At 38.6% G+C, this 22,505-nt stretch overlaps 1 protein-coding gene across 4 annotated transcripts in view; it reads left to right on the forward strand.

Annotated features, from left to right (window-relative positions):
* The window catches only part of NBEA (neurobeachin), a 796,980-nt gene that overhangs the window by 763,082 nt on the left and 11,393 nt on the right, over window positions 1–22,505 (forward strand). For 3 of the 4 annotated variants that reach the window (XM_084879290.1, XM_084879292.1, XM_084879293.1), the window contains 4 exons: window positions 585–777; window positions 3,570–3,641; window positions 7,135–7,290; window positions 9,590–9,760. In XM_084879290.1, coding sequence (XP_084735416.1) covers window positions 585–777; window positions 3,570–3,641; window positions 7,135–7,290; window positions 9,590–9,760 — 592 coding nt within the window. The remainder of the gene's footprint in view (window positions 1–584; window positions 778–3,569; window positions 3,642–7,134; window positions 7,291–9,589; window positions 9,761–22,505) is intronic. The other variant, XM_084879291.1, reaches the window with a different exon arrangement.

Below are 22,505 nucleotides of genomic sequence, written 5' to 3' on the forward strand. Positions count from 1 at the left end.
GTCATATCCTCGATGTTTGAGAAACAAAGGTTTAAAAATTAAAAGCGGGTTAGCCCTCAGTAAGCTCACAGTACAGACTGGGGAAAGGAGGCATGGGCCATAAGCAGTCAGTACTGCCACAGTAGAAATGTATGTAAAGCTCTGTCAAAGGAGGCTATTATGTTCTTATTATATAGACAGTAGCCATGACCCCAGGTCAACCTGGTAAAAAATGAAAATATCCATCTGTGTACTTTATATTTTATGTAAACAGTGTCAGTAACTGACTTGACTAATTTTCCCATAAACCTGATGTTTTAATTGCATTGAATACTTATGCTACATCATGTGCACATAACTATAAGCTAACTTCTTACATTGTAGTCTGGTGGTACTTCCATGGAGATTGGTTGTTAAGAATTGAGTGTCCTCCATCAATGACTACCAGAGTCCCCGCTCTCTTTTCTCTGTGCTGTCTTCACAGTACCAAAGTTAGCATTGTTTTGTTCTCTGTGTGCTCATGCTAACCTCATGCTCCCCAGAGCTTTCACTAACTGTGTTATCCCTTTTGTTTTCTTTTGCTCTCTTCCCTTTCTATTCAACAGTGTTTCCTTCCACAGAGTCCACTCATGTTTAAAGATCAGATGCAACAGGATGTGATCATGGTGCTGAAGTTTCCATCAAATTCTCCAGTAACCCATGTGGCAGCTAACACACTGCCCCACCTGACTATCCCTGCTGTGGTGACCGTGACCTGCAGCAGACTGTTTGCAGTGAATCGATGGCACAATACAGTAGGTAGGTGTCCCTAAGAAAGTCACTTGCTAAGTGGTTCTTAAAAACTGCAATTAAGGTAACATATGTGCCAATTCAGGCAAGGTACACTGCCAAATTATCATCAAAAACAGCAGAGTAAATAATTGGCAGACTTAACTGTATGACACTTTTCTGCCTTATCTGCTGCTATATTTTAATACAGAATTTTAATACAGATCATGTGTTCAATACATCTTTGATAAATAGAAGCAGTTCTTCAAATCAGTCAGGTCCTTACACCATATTCTATCTACACCCAGAAAAAAAAATTTTTTCCCATATTAAATTTTCCCATATTTGCTAAAGAAGTTAAAGAAGTAAAAGAAAGAGGATTTGAAACAATTATCAAGAAAATGCAGACTCAAACTCTCCTTTTTTAACTTCATTAATTTCTTTAGCAAATCTTTGAATGGCCACTGTGTGTCAGATAGTCTTGAGCATATAGCAATGAAAAATATAAACACCATTTTTCTCCTTACAAAGCTAAGAGTCTTTGACAAAAGGAAAATCTAAATTATTCAGTAATCTCACATGTGTTTTCTCCAAACTCATTCCTGAAAGTTCCAGCAAGTTCATCTTGAAGTGATATAATTCTGTCATAAAACCTAGACATATTGGTACTTATTTAATCAGAACAGAAGTGGATGTGACCAAATTATTTACTTGGCTCAGCTCACCAGTTAAGATATCTCTGGAAGCCCCAGGATTCCCACTGTCGCCATGACTGAACAGATGAGCTATGGTGAATTAACTGAAATCTTTCTAGTCTGTTGATTTCTGTATTGTTCTGAAAAATAGTCATTTATAGCATAAATTAGTCTCCTGAAAGCTTCTAAGTAAATCTATTTTACAGTTTTTGGTAATGTTATCAACATGGAGGTGGAACTACTTCCATTCAATCAGTAAAGTATAGCAAACATTTTTAAATATACAGGGTTGGGCAAAAGTAGGTTTATCATTGTTTATTTTGGAAATAATATAATAAATAATAATAATAATAATAATACAAGAATAACCTCTGTATCTCACATATTCACAACTGTAAACCTACTTTTGTCCCATCCTGTATATGACTATTCTCAGGAATCTTAGCCTCTAGACCTGTTTTGCAGTGGGAGAAAATTATGAAGGACTAAATTTTAGACTTGTTCAAAAGCATTATACGTTATACTAGTGGCCTGGTGCACAAACTCATACACATTGAAAGGAAATTAATTAGAAGAAGTATTTTAATATCACTAGTCACCCTTTCTCTATAATAGAAGTGTCAACCAAATTCACGATCGACAAAGACAGATCAAAACACACATGTGTAATTGGCGTCAGTAAGAGCTTTATATGTATCAAGCATGCATAAGTCAACTTAGCCTTTTTATAAATATAGAATAGACTTGCTTAATTAGACCTTCTTTCTGATTTAGCTAAACTTTTTACAGCCCAGTGAAGCACCCCAGCTTCTCTTTCAGGTAATTGTTAGCAACACAGTAGTAAATATCAACATGAAGCAGATTATTATTGTTGAGCACAGAAGAACTAAGGGTAAAATATTTAACTGCAGCAGTCTTTGACTGAATTCTGCACAGTGAGAAAACCTAAAGTCATTTTCAAGATCCATCATTTCTTACTTCTTTTCAGTTAGGTCAAGTTTCTAAGCTTTCTAAATCTCTGTTTTCTAAATAGGTTTCCACTGACTCTTCTATCTACCTATTCTAGGACTTCTTGAGGATCAAATGAGATGAGGCATAGGAAAGTGCTTCACAGACATTTGGTTACAGTGTGAAATGTTACCACCTGGCTATAAAGCAAGTAGTGTTCCTGGGCTGAAGAAACTGAAAGAAGTCTAGTTGTTAGGAGAGGAAGCCAGGCGTTGCTACATGACATCATTACCTGGTGGCCATAGCCACTATTTCCAGGCTAGGCTGGGCCGAGGGACTCATTTTGTGCCATGGGGTCTTGGCAGCATTGGCTGCAATTTGATGGGGTGTCATTCTGGGGTGGTGGTAGGGCTTGTGTCTCACTTGGTGGAAACCGAGTGTTGCTTTGTGGGCCCCAGGTCTGTGGAGCTATTTCTCTGTAAATGGCCATTGCGTATCACTGCAGCTCCTGCATTGAGCATCTTCCCCCTGGTAGTCAGTGAGTGTCATAGCAACCAGTCGAATGGACACTTAGCATATTAGGTTTTTATATATTTAGATAATCACATGTAATAAATTATGACTGATGACCTCAATCAAGCCCCAAAACATTAATCCTCTGAAGGAAGCTTTTACTGAGTTTAAGATTTGAGGTGTGGCTCAAGTTTATGCCTTTAGTTGTCTTGTCCTATATTGAAAGAAGGCCCTCTTGGGAGGCAGCTCCATCTTTCCATCTACCCGTGCCTAGGTGAACCTGTGCTTGAACACATCGCTATTTGCAGGCATAGCCTTTCTTAGATTTCAGCCTCATTGGTTGCCTTAGCTGTATTTTGGGTTCAAGAAATGTTATGATCATCTATTTTATCCAGTTTTTTGTTATAATATTAACACTCTTTCTAGCTTTCTACATTCTACATCCTAAGTGGAAACTAGCAGTCTCTATTGTAATGATTTTTTAAGACTATCTACAAAGACATTTGATGGAACTTAATCATTCTCATAAAAATTTACCAAATAACCTTTAAGTAAATGTATATTTTATATGTATATTTTGTATAATCATCATAAAATACTGCTGATTAGGAAATGCCTCTTTTCTGATAATTTAATGGTAGTTTTCTCTTTTTATTTAATCTGTAGGCCTCAGAGGAGCTCCAGGGTACTCCCTGGATCAAGCCCATCATCTTCCCATTGAAATGGATCCACTCATTGGTATGCTAAAAACAAAAATATATTTTCATAGATGCTGATTGTCCACAAATGATAGTTGAATAATATTTTTATGCCGCAAAATCAATGTGCTAATAATGTCAAATTACTAGTAAAGAGCTGTGAAAATCATAATATGCCATCTAAGAACTTTTTTGGTATTAAATAATTATTTGTGGCTTTCTTTTATGTTTTAGGAAGTCATTTTAAGTTGGTTCTAAACAAGGCACATATTTCCAAACTCTTCTTCCTTTCATCCTAAACTAGTCTTTTACAGCTTGATATTATTTAAAATATATAAAGGCTCAAAGAGATTATTAAAGTAAACTAATTCTGAAAAACATTTTTTATGAATCTTTATTAAGTAGAGCTAAAATATTTTTTAAATTAAATATTTTATATAAATCACAAGCTCATGAGCTAATTCTTTGCAGAAGTTATTACATATATTTTAAATTATCACACACATCTTTATTATTCATATGATCCAGAACAAGCCTCTCAATCTTTCTAGGCCTCAGTTTCATATCTGCAAGATGGTTTATAATACTAATGTTGGTTTTGCCTATTTCAGGTGATCATGTACAAAACTAAATTAAGGAAAAAAAATTTTATGAAATATTAAGCCATATACAAGTAATAGTACTTTTGCTTATATTAATTCACCCTTTACCTATGAACCCAGAAATAAGATAGAGAGAGCCATGTCAGTCAGGTATATCCCTATATAAAATAGCATTTATATGTATTTTTAGAGTCTAGCTATATCAAGAAAGATTGACAATGTCACATACAGGTAGAGTATAACCATGGAAAAATTAATAGCTGTATTAGAATAAATAAAGGACCAATTATATAGTTAAACTAGTGGCCCAGTGCATGAAATTCATGCATGGAGGGGGGGTTCCCTCAGCCCAGCCTACACCCTCTCCAATCGGGGACTCCTTGGGGGATGTCTGACTGCCAGTTTAGGCCCAGGCTCAGGCCTAAACTGGCAGTCAGACATCCCTCTAGCAATCTGGGACTGCTAGCTCCTAAATGCTCACCTACCTTCCTGCCCCTAACTGCCTCTGCCTGCCTTCCTGATCACCCCTAACTGCCCTCCCTTGATGGCCTGATCTTGCCCCCAACTGCCTCTGCCTGCCTGATCTCACCCCCAACTACCCTCTCCTGCCGACCTAATATTGTTCCTAACTGCCCTCCCCTGCCATCTTGATCTTTCCCGAAACTGCCCTCCCCTGTAGGCCTGATCAAGCCCCCAACTGCCCTCCTCTGCTGGCCAATTTGGTTCTGAATGGTTGGTTTCTATGACAGTCAGGGTCAAAAGCTCTGCCTCCTAGGCAACCATTGGCTCCTCACAGTTGACCCAGATTTGGTTCTGATTGGAAGTCAGTGTCTCTGGGCCTATCAATGGGGCCTGATCAGAAAGGTGGGGCTGATCAGCAGCCCTAGTGGAGGCCCGGAGAGAAATGGAGTTATGTATGCTAACAAAACTGGGTGAGAAAGAGAGAGGCAAGTGCTGATCAAAAGCTGCCACAGAGGTTATGGATCAGTTCCTGCTTCTCTCTTCAGCTTCTCTGAGGGAGCTCTCTTCAGCCCTGATTTGCAGCCCCCTCAGCAGTCATTGCTGGGCACTTTGCCTGCAGCAGAAGCAGTGGCAACCCATCACTGACTGCAGGACTGACTTCCGGTTGGTCGAGCCTCGGTCGTTACTGGTCATTATGACCCAGGGTTTTTATATATTAGGATATAATTACCAGTTGCCTGGTGCACAAATTATGCACATTGAAAATAAATTACTTAGAATAAATTTTACTATTGTTATTCGCCCTTTCTCAATAATAGATGTGTCAACTAAATTCACATTCAACAATGATAGATTAAAACACATGTTTGCGATTGGCACCAGCGAGAGCTTTATATGTATCATGCATGTGCAAGTTAACTTAGCCTTTTATAGATATAGAATAAACTTGCTTAATTAGACCTGCTTTCTGATTTAGCTAAACTTTTTACATCCCAATGAAGCACCCTAACTTCTCTTCCAGGTAATTGACAGCAAAACAGTAGTAAATATCAACATGAAGCTGATTATTATTATAATATAAAGCATGCAGGGAAAACAAAGGGTAAAATATTTAACTGCAGCAGTGTTTGACTATATTCTGTACAGTGATAAAACCTAAAATCATTTTCAAGGTCCACCATTTCTTACTTCTTTTCAGTCAGGTCAAGTTTCTAAACTTTCTAAATCTTCATTTTCTAGCTAATGGAAAGAAAATAGGATTCCACCAAGTCTCCTATCTACCTATTTCAGGACTTCTTTGAGGATCAAATGAGATGAGGCATAGAAAAATGCTTCACAGACATTTGGTTACAGTGTGAAATGTTTCCATCTGGCTATAAAGCAAGTCGTGTTCCTGGGCTGAAGAAACTGAAAGGAGCTAGCTGCTAGGGAGAGGAAGCTGGGCATTGCTACGTGAGGTCATTACCCGGACAGTTGGGCACTTACCATATCAGCATATATATAGATAGATAACTTACAGAGTGTTTAAGTGACTTAGGATCTTTAATTTTCTTTGCTACCTTTTTTGCACAGTTTTTTTTTTAATTGTTTATCTTCTTTAGTAAATATTATTATAGTGTTAGTAGATCCCCACAAATAGTAGCGCATAGATTTAATTAGTGTTAGAGAGTGATGGTGATCTTCTACATCACATTTTCTGTTTCAGAATTCAGCCTATAGATTTAGCCTGAAAGGGCGGTGTAGAGTAAGAGATAGACTGGCATACAGACAGGCACTAGGGAAATCAGATTGTGTTTGTGTTCTTGACTTTATTCAGATTCCAGTTCTGTCCACTGACTCTTGGCCTTCAGTTCCTCTTCACAGTTCCTCTCCCATCTTTTTCATTTCTCTGGTCCCCTGCCAGCCCATTCTGGAAAGGCCTTCTGTTTGCTGACAATCCAAGTCTTTAAAGCTACTGACCTAAATGTTCCTGTGAAACTGCCCATATAGCAACACCCCTTGTTCAAATCTCTATCCTCTTTTTATATGAATTATAAATACTATCAGAAAATGACAGATTGTTGAAAATATTAAGATATTTTTTCCTTATATAGTATATCTCAGACAGTATTATTCCTCATTAATGTTGAACATGTGGACACTAATGAACTTGTGTATAGTAAACATATATGAAATTAAGTGCATTTAGATATTGTTATTATTTTATTTTAAAGTCATTATCTTGAATTCCTTATATTGTATTTATTGGTGGAGGAAGAATTTACATTTATGACAATTTTTAAATATGTAATGTGGTTTATAAATAATCACTGCTACTAAAAATGTTTCTATTCCTCATGGGTAAATATAAAATATTAACCTATATACTCTTATTAAAACCTTTTTTACACAAATGAAGAATAAACGTATTACATCTATAAATGCTTGATGAAACTTTTATGAAATATTTTTTTTTCTATTTACATTTAGCTAATAACTCTGGTGTGAACAAACGGCAGATCACAGACCTTGTTGACCAGAGTATACAAATCAATGCACATTGTTTTGTGGTCACAGCGGATAATCGCTATATTCTCATCTGTGGATTCTGGGATAAGAGTTTCAGAGTTTATTCTACAGAAACAGGTACCCTTTGATTTGAAATACATTATTCTCTTTAAAATGCCTATTGTTATATTTAAATCATAAAATGAAATCATAATAATACAAGCATTTTTATCTTGAGTGCCAAGAACCAAATTAAATTTTTACATTATAAGTTAATAACTATTTATCATGCTATCCATTCTGAACTTTAGCATGAACCCTGATTTTACAGGACAAAGGGGACTGTTGTCCCCTTCCAAATCAAATCTAGTAAAATACCTTAAATCTCTTTTTGGTCTGGCCCAAACAAAAATCATCATTGTGTTATCTTATAAGTCCTTTTCTAAAAATCCCAAGTGATAGTCTTGTATTATTTTTCAGAAGCAATTCAAGAAAGCAAATCTATCACTATGATTTAATTATTTTAAAAATTTGTATGTCTATAGGGTCACTTTTCAAAAATATCTTATATAATAAAGAGGTAATATGCAAATTGACCATCACTACAACACACAAGATGGCCACCCCCATGTGGTCAAAGTTGGATGCCCATGTGGTCAAAGATGGATGCCCCCATGTGGACGCAAGATGGCCACCACAAGATGGCTGGCAGGGGAGGGCAATAATGGGTGATCAAGCCAGCAGGGGAGGATAGTTGGGAGGGACCAGGACTGCAGGGGAGGGCAGTTGGGGACAACCAGACTAGAGGGGAGAGCAGTTAGGGGCAACCAGGCCAGCAGTTGGGGGGGACCAGTCCTGCAGGGGAGGTTAGTTGTGGGGTACCAGGCCTGTAGGGGGGCAGTTGGGACAGACAAGGCCAGCAGGGGAGGGCAGTTAGGGGTGACCAGGCCAGCAGGGGAGAGTAGTTGGAGGATACAAGGCTTGCGGGGGGGGGGGGGGGGTGTTGGGAAGGACAAGGCCTGTAGGGGAGAGAAGTTGGGGGGACCAGGCTTGCAAGGGAGGGCAATTGGGAGGGACCAGGCCTGCAAGGGAGGGCAGTTGAGGGTGACCAGGCTCATAAGGGAGAGCAGTTAAGGGTGACTAAGCTAGCAAGGGAGGGCAATTGGGGGACACCAGGCTGGCAAGGGAGGGAAGTTAGGAGTGACCAGGCCAGCCGGGGAAGACAGTTAGGGGCAATTGAGCTGACAGGTGAGCAGTTAGGTGTCTATCAGGCTGACAGGGAGTGGTTAGGGAGTGATCAGGCTGGCAGGCAAAAGCAGTTAGAGGCATTTAGGCAGGTAGGCAGGTGAGCAGTTGGGAGCCAGCAGTCCTGGATTGTGAACGGGATGTCTGACTGTCCATTGAGGCCCAATCCCACCAGAGTCCCAGCTTGGAGAGGGTTCATGCTGGGCTGAGGGAAACACACACCCCCTTGTATGAATTTCATGCACTGGGCCTCTGGTCCTATATAATCCTATATAATAAATAGTTAATATGCAAATTGACCATTACTACAACACACAAGATGGCTGCCCCCATGTGGCCAGAGATGGATGCCCCCATATAGATACAAGATGTCCACCACAAGATGGCCAGCAGGGGAGGGCAGTTGTGGGCAATCAGGCCAGCTGGGGAGTGCAGTTGGGAGGGACAAGGCCTGCAGGGAAGGATAGTTAGGGGCGACTGGGTCAGTAGGGGAGGGCAGTTAGGGGTGACTGGGCCAGCAGGGGACGGAAGTTGAGAGTGGCCAGACCTGCAGGGAAGGGCAATTAGGGGGGAACAGGCCAACAGGGGAGGATAGTTAGGAGTGACCAGACTGTCCAGGGAGGGAAGTTAGGGGTGACCAGGCCAGCAAGGGAGAGCAGTTGGGGCAACCAGATCAGCAGGGGAGGACAGTTAGGAGTGACCAGACTGGCAAGGGAGGACAGTTAGGTGTGCCCAGTTTAGCAGGGAAGAGCAGTTGGGGGTGATCAGGCTTACAGGGTAGGACAGTTAGGGGTGACCAGGCCTGTAGGGGAGGTCAGTTGGGAGCAACCAGGCTAGCAAGGAAAGTCAGTTAGGGGTGACCAGGCTTGCAGGGGAGGGCAGTTAGGGGCAATTGGTCTGGCAGGGGAGCAGTTAAGCGTGATCAGGCTGGCAGGTAGAAGCGGTTAGGGGCAATCAGGCAGGGAGGCAGGCGAGCATTTGGGAGCCAGCAGTCCTGGATTGTGAGGCCTAACGGGCAGTCAGACATCCCTTGAGAGGTCCCAGATTGGAGAGGGTGAAGACTGGGCTGAGGGACACCCCTCCTCTTCCCTGTGCACAAATTTTATGCACCAGGCCTCTAGTAGTAAAATAAAGCTCTTGCCATTTATAAAAAAATTGCAAATGAATTAAATCTGCTGTTTCTGTGTTTCAGGGAAATTAACTCAGATTGTATTTGGCCATTGGGATGTAGTCACCTGTTTGGCCAGGTCTGAGTCCTACATAGGTGGGGACTGCTATATTGTGTCAGGGTCTCGAGATGCGACCCTGCTTCTCTGGTACTGGAGTGGGCGACACCATATCATTGGAGACAACCCTAATAGCAGTAAGTATTGTCTAAAGCTGTCCTATCAAACTATAAATTCATTTAAGTATGATTTCCCTTTTTAATTTTCCTAATAGTTTTCCCTGAGTTTGTAAGGATTTTAAAATATGAAAGTTGGTTGGCAAAAATTTCTATTAGAATGTAGCTTTATTCAATGTGTAAAAAAGAGAAGGTATAATAACTTTTAGCCTGGAGATGCTCCCAAGTCCCTTCACATTGGCATTCTGCTTATCTGTCCTTCCTTTATCTCCAAATGCCCCTGTCCTTCAGAAATGTCCTATAGTGTCAACTGATTCATTAAACCTCATGCAGTTTCTCCCAGGTGAATATATTCTCTCCCTTCTCTGAATGTCCATAAAGTTTTATTTGTACCTCAGTGAGGACATTTACTACTATCTGCCATGTATAATAGTTTAGTAACTATCTCCTTGTATTCATTTAACATGATTGAGAACCCACTTCAGAATAGTCATTGAGAAGGCAAAAAATTAATAAGGGGGTTTCTTTGCTTGGGATGATTCCTAAGTGTTTTTATTCAATAGTGCTCTTTAAGATTTTCTATAGGGGGAAAAAATGGGAATCCAGAGTAAAATAATTTTAGAAAATACCAGATATATTCTTATTTGCTATGAAGCTATAAGTCTTACACAAATAAATCTGTTAACAGTTGTTTAATCTACAGTTTCCCAAAGATGTTTTTTCATGGAACCTTTGTTCATGGGAAATCAGTTATTGTTCCTTGGAATTGTTGTTTTGAGGAAGTGCTGAAGCGTGTCATGAGTCTCCCCCTTTCCATTTGAAGCCTCTGATTCCTGGCATAGTATCACACATAATAGGTTTTCAATAAATGGTGTTAAGTGACTGAGAACCAGAGAAGAGGATGTCTAGATATAATTACTGTTTTTAATTACCAAGCTTTCAGTAGTTCAAGTTCACATGTTTATAGTAAAATAGAGAATGGTTTCTATAACGCATTGGTAATCGCAAGTACCTAAACCAAGGTTATTCTAATTATAATTCATACATTGGTCCAAGCTTAAAGAGTACTCCAAATAAACCAAAACATGACTTATGGGAATATTGATGACTAACAGAGATAAAAATTTCTTAAGAGTGTTGGCATCTATCACTGAAATATTGTAAGAATAGATGAGAAATGTGCAAGATGGTTTATTGCAACTGCATGGCTGGAGGCTGCCTTCTCTGGTCCATTCCAACCTGTGAGATAGCTGGGGATGAAACTGAATTGTACATTTACTCTTCAAGTTCCACTCATCCCCAACTCTTATGTGTTTTGACAGGAATACTGCAAAAATAGGAAATGGCTTTCAATTGATAGGAGCAAAGATGCTATCATAGTACAGAAAAAAAATAGATAGATGATAGATAGGTAGGTAGGTAGATAGATAGATAGATAGATAGAATAGATGACCAAATATTTTGTGGGGTTTTATTCTTGCCTATAGCTACCGTTGAAGAGCAATAGATGAAGAAACAAAGTATATTGTGAAGTAATGTTGTTGGTGTAGATCACATGTGTCAAACACAAGGCCCGCGGGCCAAATCCAGCCCTCCAGGCCTTGCAATGTGGCCCGCACCGCGCTGTCATCACTGCACTCCGCTGTCAGTTTATGACATTGTCAGTTTATGACTGTACAGTAAACCATTCGGCCCGCGATTTTGGCTGGATTTTAGATTTTGGCCCCTTCTCTGATTGAGTTCGACACCCCTAGTGTAGATAAAAGATAGTGTGTGTATTATACATTTCAGCCTCTGTTTTATTTTTTTTTAAATATATTTTATTGATTTCTTTACAGAGAGGAAGTGAGAGGGATAGGGAGTTAGAAACATCGATGAGAGAATCATCAATCAGCTGCCTCTTGCACACTCTCCACCGGGGATGTGCCCGCAACCAAGGTACATGCCCCTGACTGGAATCAAAACCGGGACCTTTCAGTCTGCAGGCCGATGCTCTATCCATTGAGCTAAACTGGTTTCGGCCAGCCTCTGTTTTAAGTTGTAAACTAAGATATAATACTGTTTTAAAGAAAAAAAAAATCAACATTGCTTGATTTCCAACTGGCCAAATAATTAGCTACCAATTCTACCTTATAAGAAGCATCATACTCCAAATAGTAACAAATTATAATGTGTGTGTGACATTTGATCTGCCAGTGATAGCTTTATTATTCTCAAGTATAGAATATTATCACATTTTTTAATCTAAATGTATTTTCACATATTTCCAATGTCTCTGTATAACAGGTAGTGTAACATTCATTAGAAAAGTTGAATTAAGCAGCAAGTCTGTTTAGTATTGTCTATTTATATTGACAAAAATTAGATTTATTATTAAATGTTTTTTAAACAGAACACTGCTTTAAATCCAATCAATTAACATTTTCAAAATGAAGCTCAGAAATGATTAAAATTATATTTCAAAAAAGTATTTAACTCCTTAAAGCTACCATCTGGTAGTGATAAGATATTTTATATAATGTACTGCTATGGTGTAAAGAATTTTGAAGAAAAGTGTTAAATTATAGTAATTATCTGTTAGCTACTTTATTCTCTAATGTTATTTTAAACCGAAAGGTGGTTAACAATTGATTATAGCTTTGATCGATCAGTTAGCAAGAAAAGTTAGATGTAGTAATATTTGGAGTGTTTAAAGTTCCTTACAACAGGAGCTATATAAATGGAAATGTTTATATTAATCCTTAAAAACAAAATTGTGAATATTGTATTTGTTAAAATGCAGCATTTTATTTAAGATTGCCCTTAAGAAGTTACAGCAGCAGAAATATCGATCAGACCATCAAACTTCAGAGGGAAGGCAGGGGAGGGGGGTAAGGGGGAGAGGACAACCAAAGGATTTGTATGCATGCATATAAGCCTAGCCAATGGACACAGACAACAGAGTAGTGAGAGCAGGAGTAGGGGGATGGGGTGCCATGGGGGGATAAGGACACATATGTAATACCTTAATCAATAAAGAAAAATAAATGAATAAATAAATAAATAATAAAAAAAGAAAGTTACAGCAGAATATTATCAGTCTATATTTTTCAGTATTACTTCCACATATAAGAATTTATTTTTATTAGTAGATATTGTCATCATTATGAACCTAAACCACTATCATAAAACCCACCTGGTGAAGACTTTATTGGACATTTAATGTGGACATATGTAATATGGATTTATTTCATGTTGTCTTTAATACATGTAATGCTCTTCCATAATACACAGGCTGAGCACCTAAACTGTTAGTCAGACAACAAGCATGTATTGAATGTCTACTGTGTGTTGGTACTATTTTTTTCAAAACTTATTGGGATGACACTGGTTAACAAAATTATATATAGGCTCCAAGTGCACAATTCCATAAAACATCATCTGTACACTGCATTGTGTGCTCACCACCTGAAATCAAGTCTCCGTGCATCACCTTTTATCCTCCCTATACACCCTCCTCTGCCTCCCTCCAGGCCCACTCCTACAGCAATCACCACAATGTTGTCCCTGTCTTACGAGTTTTTTCTTTTTTGCTTGATTGCTCCACCTGCCACACCCAGCCCCAACTCCCAACAGCTGTCAGCCTGCTATCTATGTATGAGTCTGATTCTGTTTTGCTTGCTTATTGATTTTGTTCATTAGATTCCACATATGAGTGAAATCATATGGTACTTGTCTTTGACTGGCTCGTTTTATTTAGCATAATGCTGTCCAGGTCTTATCAGCAGAGGATGCTTTGGAGTCAAAATCCCTAAGCTTCTGCCGTTTACAGTAATCTATATTACACTGATCACAAAACTGCTTTTCTTGTTTGGATGTATTTATACATTACATATGTGTTTTATGAATAAGGAATTACTATCAGATGATATTTAATATCATTAATATTTTGAGCATCTACAAAATGCTTAGTCTTACCTCTTGGGTACAAATTGATGGTTATGTAAAAACTGCCTTCAGCTTTTTGCCATATATATAATCACAATAGGAAAAAATAATAATTAATCATACTAAGGATTTGATTAACTTGACAAATTTATGCCCTCGCTAGGGGCATAAATATTTGTGACTAGAAAGACTATATACATTGGCAGTTCACTTTTTGCACTTTTTGTAAAGGCAGTGACAGCACACACTGAATTGACTGACACATCAGGGATCAGTCATGGGTATTGACATAGATGTAGCCCTTGCTATCAGAAAACTCACAGTCTGAAAAAAAGATTTTTTTTTCTCTTCTAGTTTCATTTGTTCTAGCTACCAATTCACAGGTCATAGAATCAGGCGATGTGTTTCCTATTTCATAATGCATTGCTCCTCAAGACCAAAAAGCTAGTTATGTATAAATTCATATTTAAGTGTATGATACAGTGTCCTTAGGTTTGGAGGGTTGTATATATTAACCAAGACTTGTGATCCTAGCATGAAACATAATATTCCAGTGGCTGTTAGGATTCAGAGATTAGCTTTGGTATAGAAAATGAATTGCTTTATATGTCAGAGGCTGAATCGTATTTATACAGTACCACATCAAAAGATGCATTTACTCACCTTACTTTGCACACTGCTCAAGTTACTTTAATACAAGGATGAGAAAAAGTAGGTTTACAGTTGTGAGTATGTGAAACAGTTTATTCTTGTACTGTTATTTATTAATCATTTTAACATTTCATTTGTATTATTGGTCTTATTATCATATTATCATTATTTTATATTCCTATTTATGATTTATCTTTTAGATGGTGATGGCTGGTAATTTAACCTACTTTGCCCACCATTGTATATTTATGCTTCTTTTGCATTATCATTATTTTTCTATGGATAGCTCTCTTAGTGCCACAGAGAAAAATAAGTAATGTTTATGGATTTTTTAGATATGGTAAGAGTTTATGGTTTTATTGTGTCAGAAATATTGTTGTGACTAAACAACTCAGAAAAAAAAGTTTTTTTTCTAATTATCTTATAGTTTCAATGAATTTATGACCAAGACACTGAAAATTTTAAAACAGATTATTACAAAGAGTTTTAAACCATAAAAGAATAAAGAAAAAGATACCTAGCATAGGTTACAGTTTAATCATAGTTGTTTTATTAATATTCTAGAGCCCTGGTACACAAAATTTGTGCATGGGTAGGGTCCCTTGGTTTGGCCAGTGATCAAGGCTGATTGGAGCCTTCCCGCTGCCACGGCCTTCCTTTGTTCCACGCCACCCTCTGGTGGTCAGAGCACATCATAGCAAGTGGTCGAACTCCTGGTCAGTCAAACTCCTGAAGAGACAATTTGTATTTATTATCTAGAATTTTATACTTATAATCATTATTACTCTTTCAAACTTGTGACTGTGAACATCAAAATGTTCTTAGATATTTAAATAGGTCCTGACTCGATAATAGGATTATAGACATGTGAAGGACAGGTGCTTTAATCTGAAACAGACTTTCACAAAAATTCTGAATTTGGAAGTGATAAAAATTAATTTTTGCACTTTAATTGGTAGCAGTCTACTGTATGAGAGAAAGAAGAGCAGAACAAGCAATTTGTGCCGAAAGCTGATTGAATTTTTTGTCAGGAAAGGTATCTTGGACTTGGCCGCTAATCCTCCTGAGCCCCTCTTTGCAATATATTACAGCCTATATCTGCCTGGTGTTCTTTAAAAAGATCAATGCTATCCCTAGAATCCCTAGAGCCTCAAATTTCATTGATCTTGGGACTTGACAGTTCTCATTATGTGCTGTATCTTCCAACAAGATAGTCACAAGATAGTCTCTTTAGCAGACTTTTAAAACACATTGGGACCTCATCTCAAAATAAAATTTTGATTTTAAAATGTGTGGCTTTAATGTTTATACCAGATATGAGGTGCTTTATAGAGACTAGTTAATACATGTATAGAAAATTTTGAAAATTGTAGCAATAGGAAACTTTAAAGAGAATTTACTGTTCATCTTTTCAACTCAAACCTACAAATATTCTAATAATATGTATAAGACATTGGTATTGTGATTTTTCTATTTCACTTTTAAAAACAAGCATTTTAGCAATGTGTGAGCAGCAGGCACACTATGCAATGAGAACCCCATTGAAGAGGAGACTCCAGCTGTGCACACATCCCTTCCCAGGCTCCCATTGTGCATGCTTCAGCTCTGGACTCTGATCCTCCTGCCAGCCATAACCTGTCACAAAACATTGGCCAGATAACATCCCTGTCTTTGTTTTCATCCAGACTTCTTTTTAAATGACTATCCTGGTCCCCATTTCTACAACCACCACTAACCATTGGCATCATAAGAGATGAAAGCATGAGTAAAGAATAGCCCAGGTATTTCAAATGTATGATACATATTAGATGATGAATTTGACTCATTTCTCAGAAAATGGAATCTTACTAAGGTTTAGTATATGTTAAACTATCTTCTCACTAAGGATATTTATAGGATTAAATATTAAAGGATAGTTATATGTGTGAAATGTTTTACCTCATAAGACTTTCTGAAGGCCACGTGGTATCTGTAGTATAACATCTCTAGCACAGGACCTGGTCTATTAGTCCTCTCAGCCCTCCAATACTTAGCCTGACATTAGGAGACTTTATAGGTTTTGTGACTAGGAAGGGGCTAGCTGCATGGCACTGGGTCTTTGGAGGCCTTTCCTTTACCTTCATGGAACTAAGGCTGCAATAGCCTTTGGCCTGCATCAGAAGCAAGGTAAAAAAACAGAAAAGTGACTAATCTGTTCTCATAATCAGAGAGCTTCAGAGCACAGACAGGGTTGGAAGAAGGCTCTCTGGGCATTAGGCAGAAAAATACTTCCTTGGGAAAGGTAGGTGGGTTACAATATTGATTATTTTGGGAAGGTTATGGTAGGAGAGTAATGTACTGTGCCCTAGATCTAGGTTCAAGACTAAAAGATAAAAGGTTTGCCCTGCAACTGTAGTGCTCAGAGGAAAATGTGCTCAATGTCATTCGTCTCTGAGGAAGAATGAATAAATAGGATTCTATCGCTCTTCTATTTTTCATTGAGTACTCTATGAATATATAATAAAATGAAACCGCATCATGGGATGTTTTCCTTCCTGTTGAATGTTCTTAATGTGGGTAACCTTGTGACCCAGGCATTTTGGATACTTGAGACAGACCTCAGCTGCAGTCCTACCTGTGGCTGAGAACACAGTGTCTTGATAAAAGACTTCTCACTGACACAGTTTTTCTGAGCTATCCCAGCAAATATCTAACATATTTTTTAATATAAATCTTTAAATCAGAGTAGTTATAGAATGATAGCACCCATTGATTAAATCTCTTATTCTGGGATTTAAGTAAAAAATCTATAATATTTTATGTAGGTATAAGCATGAATGAAAATGCCTTCTGCAATGATTCTGCAATAACTTAACAACAGTCATAGATAAAATCCAAATGTCGGATAGCATCAGGAGGTTTGACTTCTGACTCCAGCACAACTGTACTGAGGATCAGAGACCTTGGAAACTGCTGTTTTTGCTTAGTTCTGATTTAGAAGGACCAAAGCATATTAGTAGTTCCACAAATTATGTTGAAAATAAGAACCATGAGTAATCTTTACTTTGATCATTTCTCAAAAGCTATAGACTACCTCACTGAAAAAGCTCTTCTTGTCACTTCTATGTGAATGGCAACATCCAATGCCTTTGTACTTTTTTCATCATCTGTTTTAAAAATACTAAAATGATGTTTGATAAAAATGATATGGAATCTGTTGATGATAAGCCTTTTATATTTAGAGTTTCTAAATATAAAATTCCATAAGGAATCTCAAAATTGAATGTTTTTGTTCTTTTTCATTCATAGTAATTCCCTCACACAGAGAATGCTTCTGTTAAAAAAAATGACTGGACACTGAATGTGATGGCGCTGTGGTCCTTAGAGAGGAGGTCTCACCTGCACCTCCCCCTGCACTTTAACCCTCAGCTACATCCATCAGTTGTGATGTGACAGTGACAGAATATTCCCAAGATTTTGAATGATTGTTGAAGTGCATAACATCTGTCCCTGGCAATGAAATGAAAAATAAGAAATGTGCTTTTTCCCTGCTGCAAGTTTTCCAACTCAAAAGTCTCTGAATAATGTTTTATTTACTTTTTATTTACTTTTATCTGGTTTAAAGAGGGAAACAGTGCTTTCAGAGGTCTTAAATGATACCCATAATAGCTAAGTTCTGCAGTTTATTCAAAGGATCTGGGGGTATTGTAATGATAAATAAAATTTTTAAACTTTATAAATCAGATGCTAGCTTTTGAAAATGTATTTCTTAACAGAAAGAAATATTACATCACAAAATATATTTTAAATATTTTATACATTTTCAATTCCCTGCAATAGAACTAGATTGCTTTTTATTCTTTCTATAGCATATAAGGAAAAAGTTTGAGAAACTCTTACTATATATAAATTTTATTAAACATATAATTTCAATGTTTTTAAATTCACCAGTCTCTCTGATAAAATTATTCATTTAGAAAAATTAAGGATAGTATTTCACATAAAATCTTAATAATCCTTATTTTACCAGGAAATTCAGGACGTCTTTGAAACGTAATTTTATAAATTATATAACTATGTCTCATACAAATTCAGACTGCTGACAATTACAAATGATATTCTACCAATATTTCAACATATTATAGTACTATACATAAACTTAGAAAAGATCACCAATTGATATGGCCTGCCAAACCATTCCCCACCACACACACATACACACATATACTCCATCCAAGTATGAGTTGCCTCGAAAGTAAAATTGAAGCTGATGCAGGTGAGAAAACTCACATAAAAGTGTGAGCAATTTCTAGGGAGACAGAAGATGAGTGGGTGTGAAGGAGGAGATGTTGACAGACCAGAAGGGAAGAGTATTGGATGCTTGCTGGGAGGCAGGTACAATTCTCCGAGACAAAATGGGCAGATGATGGGAATCCATCCAACCCAGAATAAGAGTTCACAGAGGAAACCAGGCCAGCACTCCAGGAACTCAAGTACTATGAAAGCAAGTTCATGAACTCAGCCAGAATGAAGAGAAAAGAAAAGCACAGAGTTCTTTTTTAGAAGGCATAATATTCTCTAAGTCTAAGATATAAGAAAGGAGGCACTAAGGTTACTGGTAATCTATATATCTAAAAGCTTAAGTGATCATTCATGGCCATTCAGCTGTTTGACCAATAGCTATGACGTGAACTGACCACCAGGGGAGCAGACAGTCAACGCATAGGCACGAAAACATGGAATAGACTGATGCATCTCAGAGGGAAGCAGGGAGGGCGGGAAGAGATTAACAAAAGGTCCTGTATGCATACTAGAAGCCTAGTGCACAGATTTGTGCACTGGTGGGGTCCCTTGGTTTGGACTATGGGGATCGGGCCAACACTGGCAGTCCAACATCCCCTGAGGTGTCCTAGATTGCGAAAGGGCACAGCCAGACTGAAGGACCCCACTGGTGCACAAATTTGTGCCCCTGGCCTATAGTGTTATATATTTCTTAAACTAGGTGGTAAGTACAAGAGAATTTATTTTCTCTTAATCTTATATATGTTATAAATATTTAATATGTAATTAATTTATAAAAAGTATTTAATTCTAAAAACAAAGGGAGCAGAGTCTGTGTGGTTCAGTGGTTGAGCAGCAGCCTATGAACCAGGAGGGCATGGCTTGATTCCTAGTCAGGGCATATGCCCAGTTGTGGGGTAGGTCCCCAATAGGAGGTGCATAGAAGGCAGCCAATCAATGATTCTCTGTCATCATTGATTTCCTTTATCTCTCTTCCTCTCCCTTCTTCTCTGAAATCAATCTATAATAATAAAAGAGAAAAATGCTAATTGACCATACCTCCGCTATGCCCACAGCCAAACAGGAGTGATATGCAAATTAACACAGCAAATATGGCAGGTAAATTTGCATACACAAGTTCGCAGGCAGAGGCCCAATGCAGCTGATGGGATCCAAGCTACAGTCAGGGACCTGAGCAGGCAGATCCAAGCTGAGACGGGGACCCAAGCAGCAGCATCAGGCAGCTTCCTGGGTCCAAGCCACCCAGCAATTGCAGGTGAAGAGCCCGGGTCCAAGCCATTTCATGATCATGGGGCAAAAAGGCTAGGCTGAGCATGGCCAAGCAGCCCTGCAATCCCAGGCAAAGAAGCCACTCCACTGATCAACCTGTGCTAGGGACCTGTTTGAACATGTGGTGTGGAGTCTAGGGCCTCTAGCCTGCAGCCATGGGAAGTCTCCCTCTCCCAGAGTTAGGAACACCAGCCCAGGTCTACCCAGCAGCCTGGTCCTGACTGCCAGGGTGAGTTCCTGCAGGCTGGGGTTTGATCTTCCTGCATTAGCAGTAGGAGACCAGTGCCTTTGTTACTGCTGTGTGTCTGGGTTTTAATTGCACAAATGCCTGGCAGTTCCAGTTGCCAGCTTAGCAAAGTCTTTTAGGAGGGGAATTCTGTCTAGGTTTCCCTCAGCCCTTACTGACCCCTCTGTAAAGACACAGAACAAGTGAGGCTCTTAAATAAAAATCAGAGGTCTCCAGCAATGGTGGGCCTATCTCATCACTGTCATTTGGACTGGATGGCATTTGAGTATTTATCTAGGCACCATGACAAAGAAACACAAGCTCAAGTCATGATCTCAGCCCTTAAAAATTCACAATCTTATTAGAGCGAGTGGATGATAAAAGTGCAGTAATAACATCAGAATGTAAGGCAACAATAAAGAGGGGAATGGAGACAATTGCTAGGATGATTTTTTTAAAATATATTTTATTGATTTTTTTTACAGAGTGGAAGAGAGAGGGATAGAGAGTTAGAAACATCGATGAGAGAGAATCATCGATCAGCTGCCTCTTGCACACCCCCTACTGGGGATGTGCCCGCAACCAAGGTACTTGCCCTTGACCGGAATCGAACCTGGGACCCTTCAGTCCGCAAGCTGACGCTCTATCCACTGAGCCAAACCGGTTTCGGCAGGATGGTTTTCTAATAATTAGTACAAAGAGTATGTGCTATGAATTAAATTAAAAAAATATGTGTGGAAATAGCTGCTTCATGAGTATGACATCCCTTCCTATTTTAAAAAAAGCTGAATTCTGTGTGAACTGTGTACTATGCTATGATATCTGAGGCACAGGACAAGGGAGGCCTTAAGTGTACTATGCTTTGATATTTGAGTCATTCTTTATTGCTCAATGTGATTTATTTCTGTAGGTATCAGTTTTGTAATAGTTAAATTATTAGAATAATACATCTTGCTATAAAATATGACTAGAAGACCAAATGATCAGGTGACATTTATTATTATTTTCTATAAATGAACACAATTTCTGATATGCTAAAGTGATAGGTATAATAGAAATAGTCAGATAGAGAGAACTACAGGCTTGATTACAAGTGAGACTTACTATCACAACCCAAATTTATAGCTTAAAAAAAGCAGAGAGCCAACTAGAAACTGAACAAAATATGAGCCCTTGAAGAGCAAATGTAAATTAAATAAGCTTTGCTATTACAAGAGCAAGAAGAAAAAATTCATATGCAAAAATGAAAACCACATTGCATCCACTCTAAGTAGCTGTTAAAGAAAAGGAATGGTATACTATGAAAATATTAATACAGATTGTAAAGACATTTGTTCAAAGAGGATTTCCTAGAGTAGGTGATATTTCAGTTAATTTTTTAAAATATGAAGAGGTTAGCTAGATAAGAAAAAGGTGTAGGGGTCCTGAATTGCTGAGGGTACAGGCAGAGCTAAGGGACCCCTCCCCCGGCATGAATTTCATGCACTGGGCCTCTAGTCCTATATAATAAAACTCTAATATGCAAATTGACCGAATGGCAGAATGACTGGTTGTATGACGTACACTTGACCACTGGGGGGCAGATACTCAATGCAGGAGTTGCCTCTGACTGGTGGCAGCAATTGGGGGGCAGGACTGGCCAGCAGGCAGCACCAGGCTGCCAGTCAAAGCGGGTACATCTGGCCCACCGGGTGCCCCACAGATGGCCCTGAGCACTGGCCAGGTCTAAGGACCCTACCCTATATATTGGGAACAGTCTCTTAGATTTAAAAATTAAAACTGGCAAGGCTGTTCTAACACTGAAAAAAACAGGATGCAGCAGCGATGACATGCATGGAATCTGGCTTGTACAATTTGTGGTTGGCCCTGATTCTGACATTTATAACTGTGTGATAAAGCCAGTTACTTAACTTCTCTCTGCTTCAGTTTTCCACTATAAGATGGGGAAAATGGTACTACTGCCTCAGAAGGATCATGTTATATACTACTTTTTATAATCAGGGCAAAAAATGTAGCTGCTCATACAACAGCATGAAGCCTTTCTCCTGTATAGAAAGTATGGTCACTGTGCGTGTAGCATCCCAAATTGCAAGAGGGATATCTGACTGCCAGTTTAGACCCAACATCCCCTGAGGGGTTCCGGATTGAGAGAAGACCCAGGCCAGGCTGATGGACCCCCCTCCTATGCATGAATTTCATTCACCAGACCTCTAGTAAAAAACACATTAAAAACAAAGGGAAATCAGATAAATGCCAACTTGAAAAGATGAACTTGGAGGAAAAAATAAGTCTACAGTAATGTTTCTCAAACTTGACTAATACACGGACCCCTTTAAAGTGTACAAAATTGTCATTAACAATGACTCAGAGAAATGTGTTCTTGCCCGTGAGCCCTATTTGGAAAAACAATCA

This window comes from Pipistrellus hanaki (genome assembly GCF_964339955.1).
Source record: "Pipistrellus hanaki genome assembly, chromosome: 3".
Lineage (NCBI taxonomy): Eukaryota > Metazoa > Chordata > Mammalia > Chiroptera > Vespertilionidae > Pipistrellus > Pipistrellus hanaki.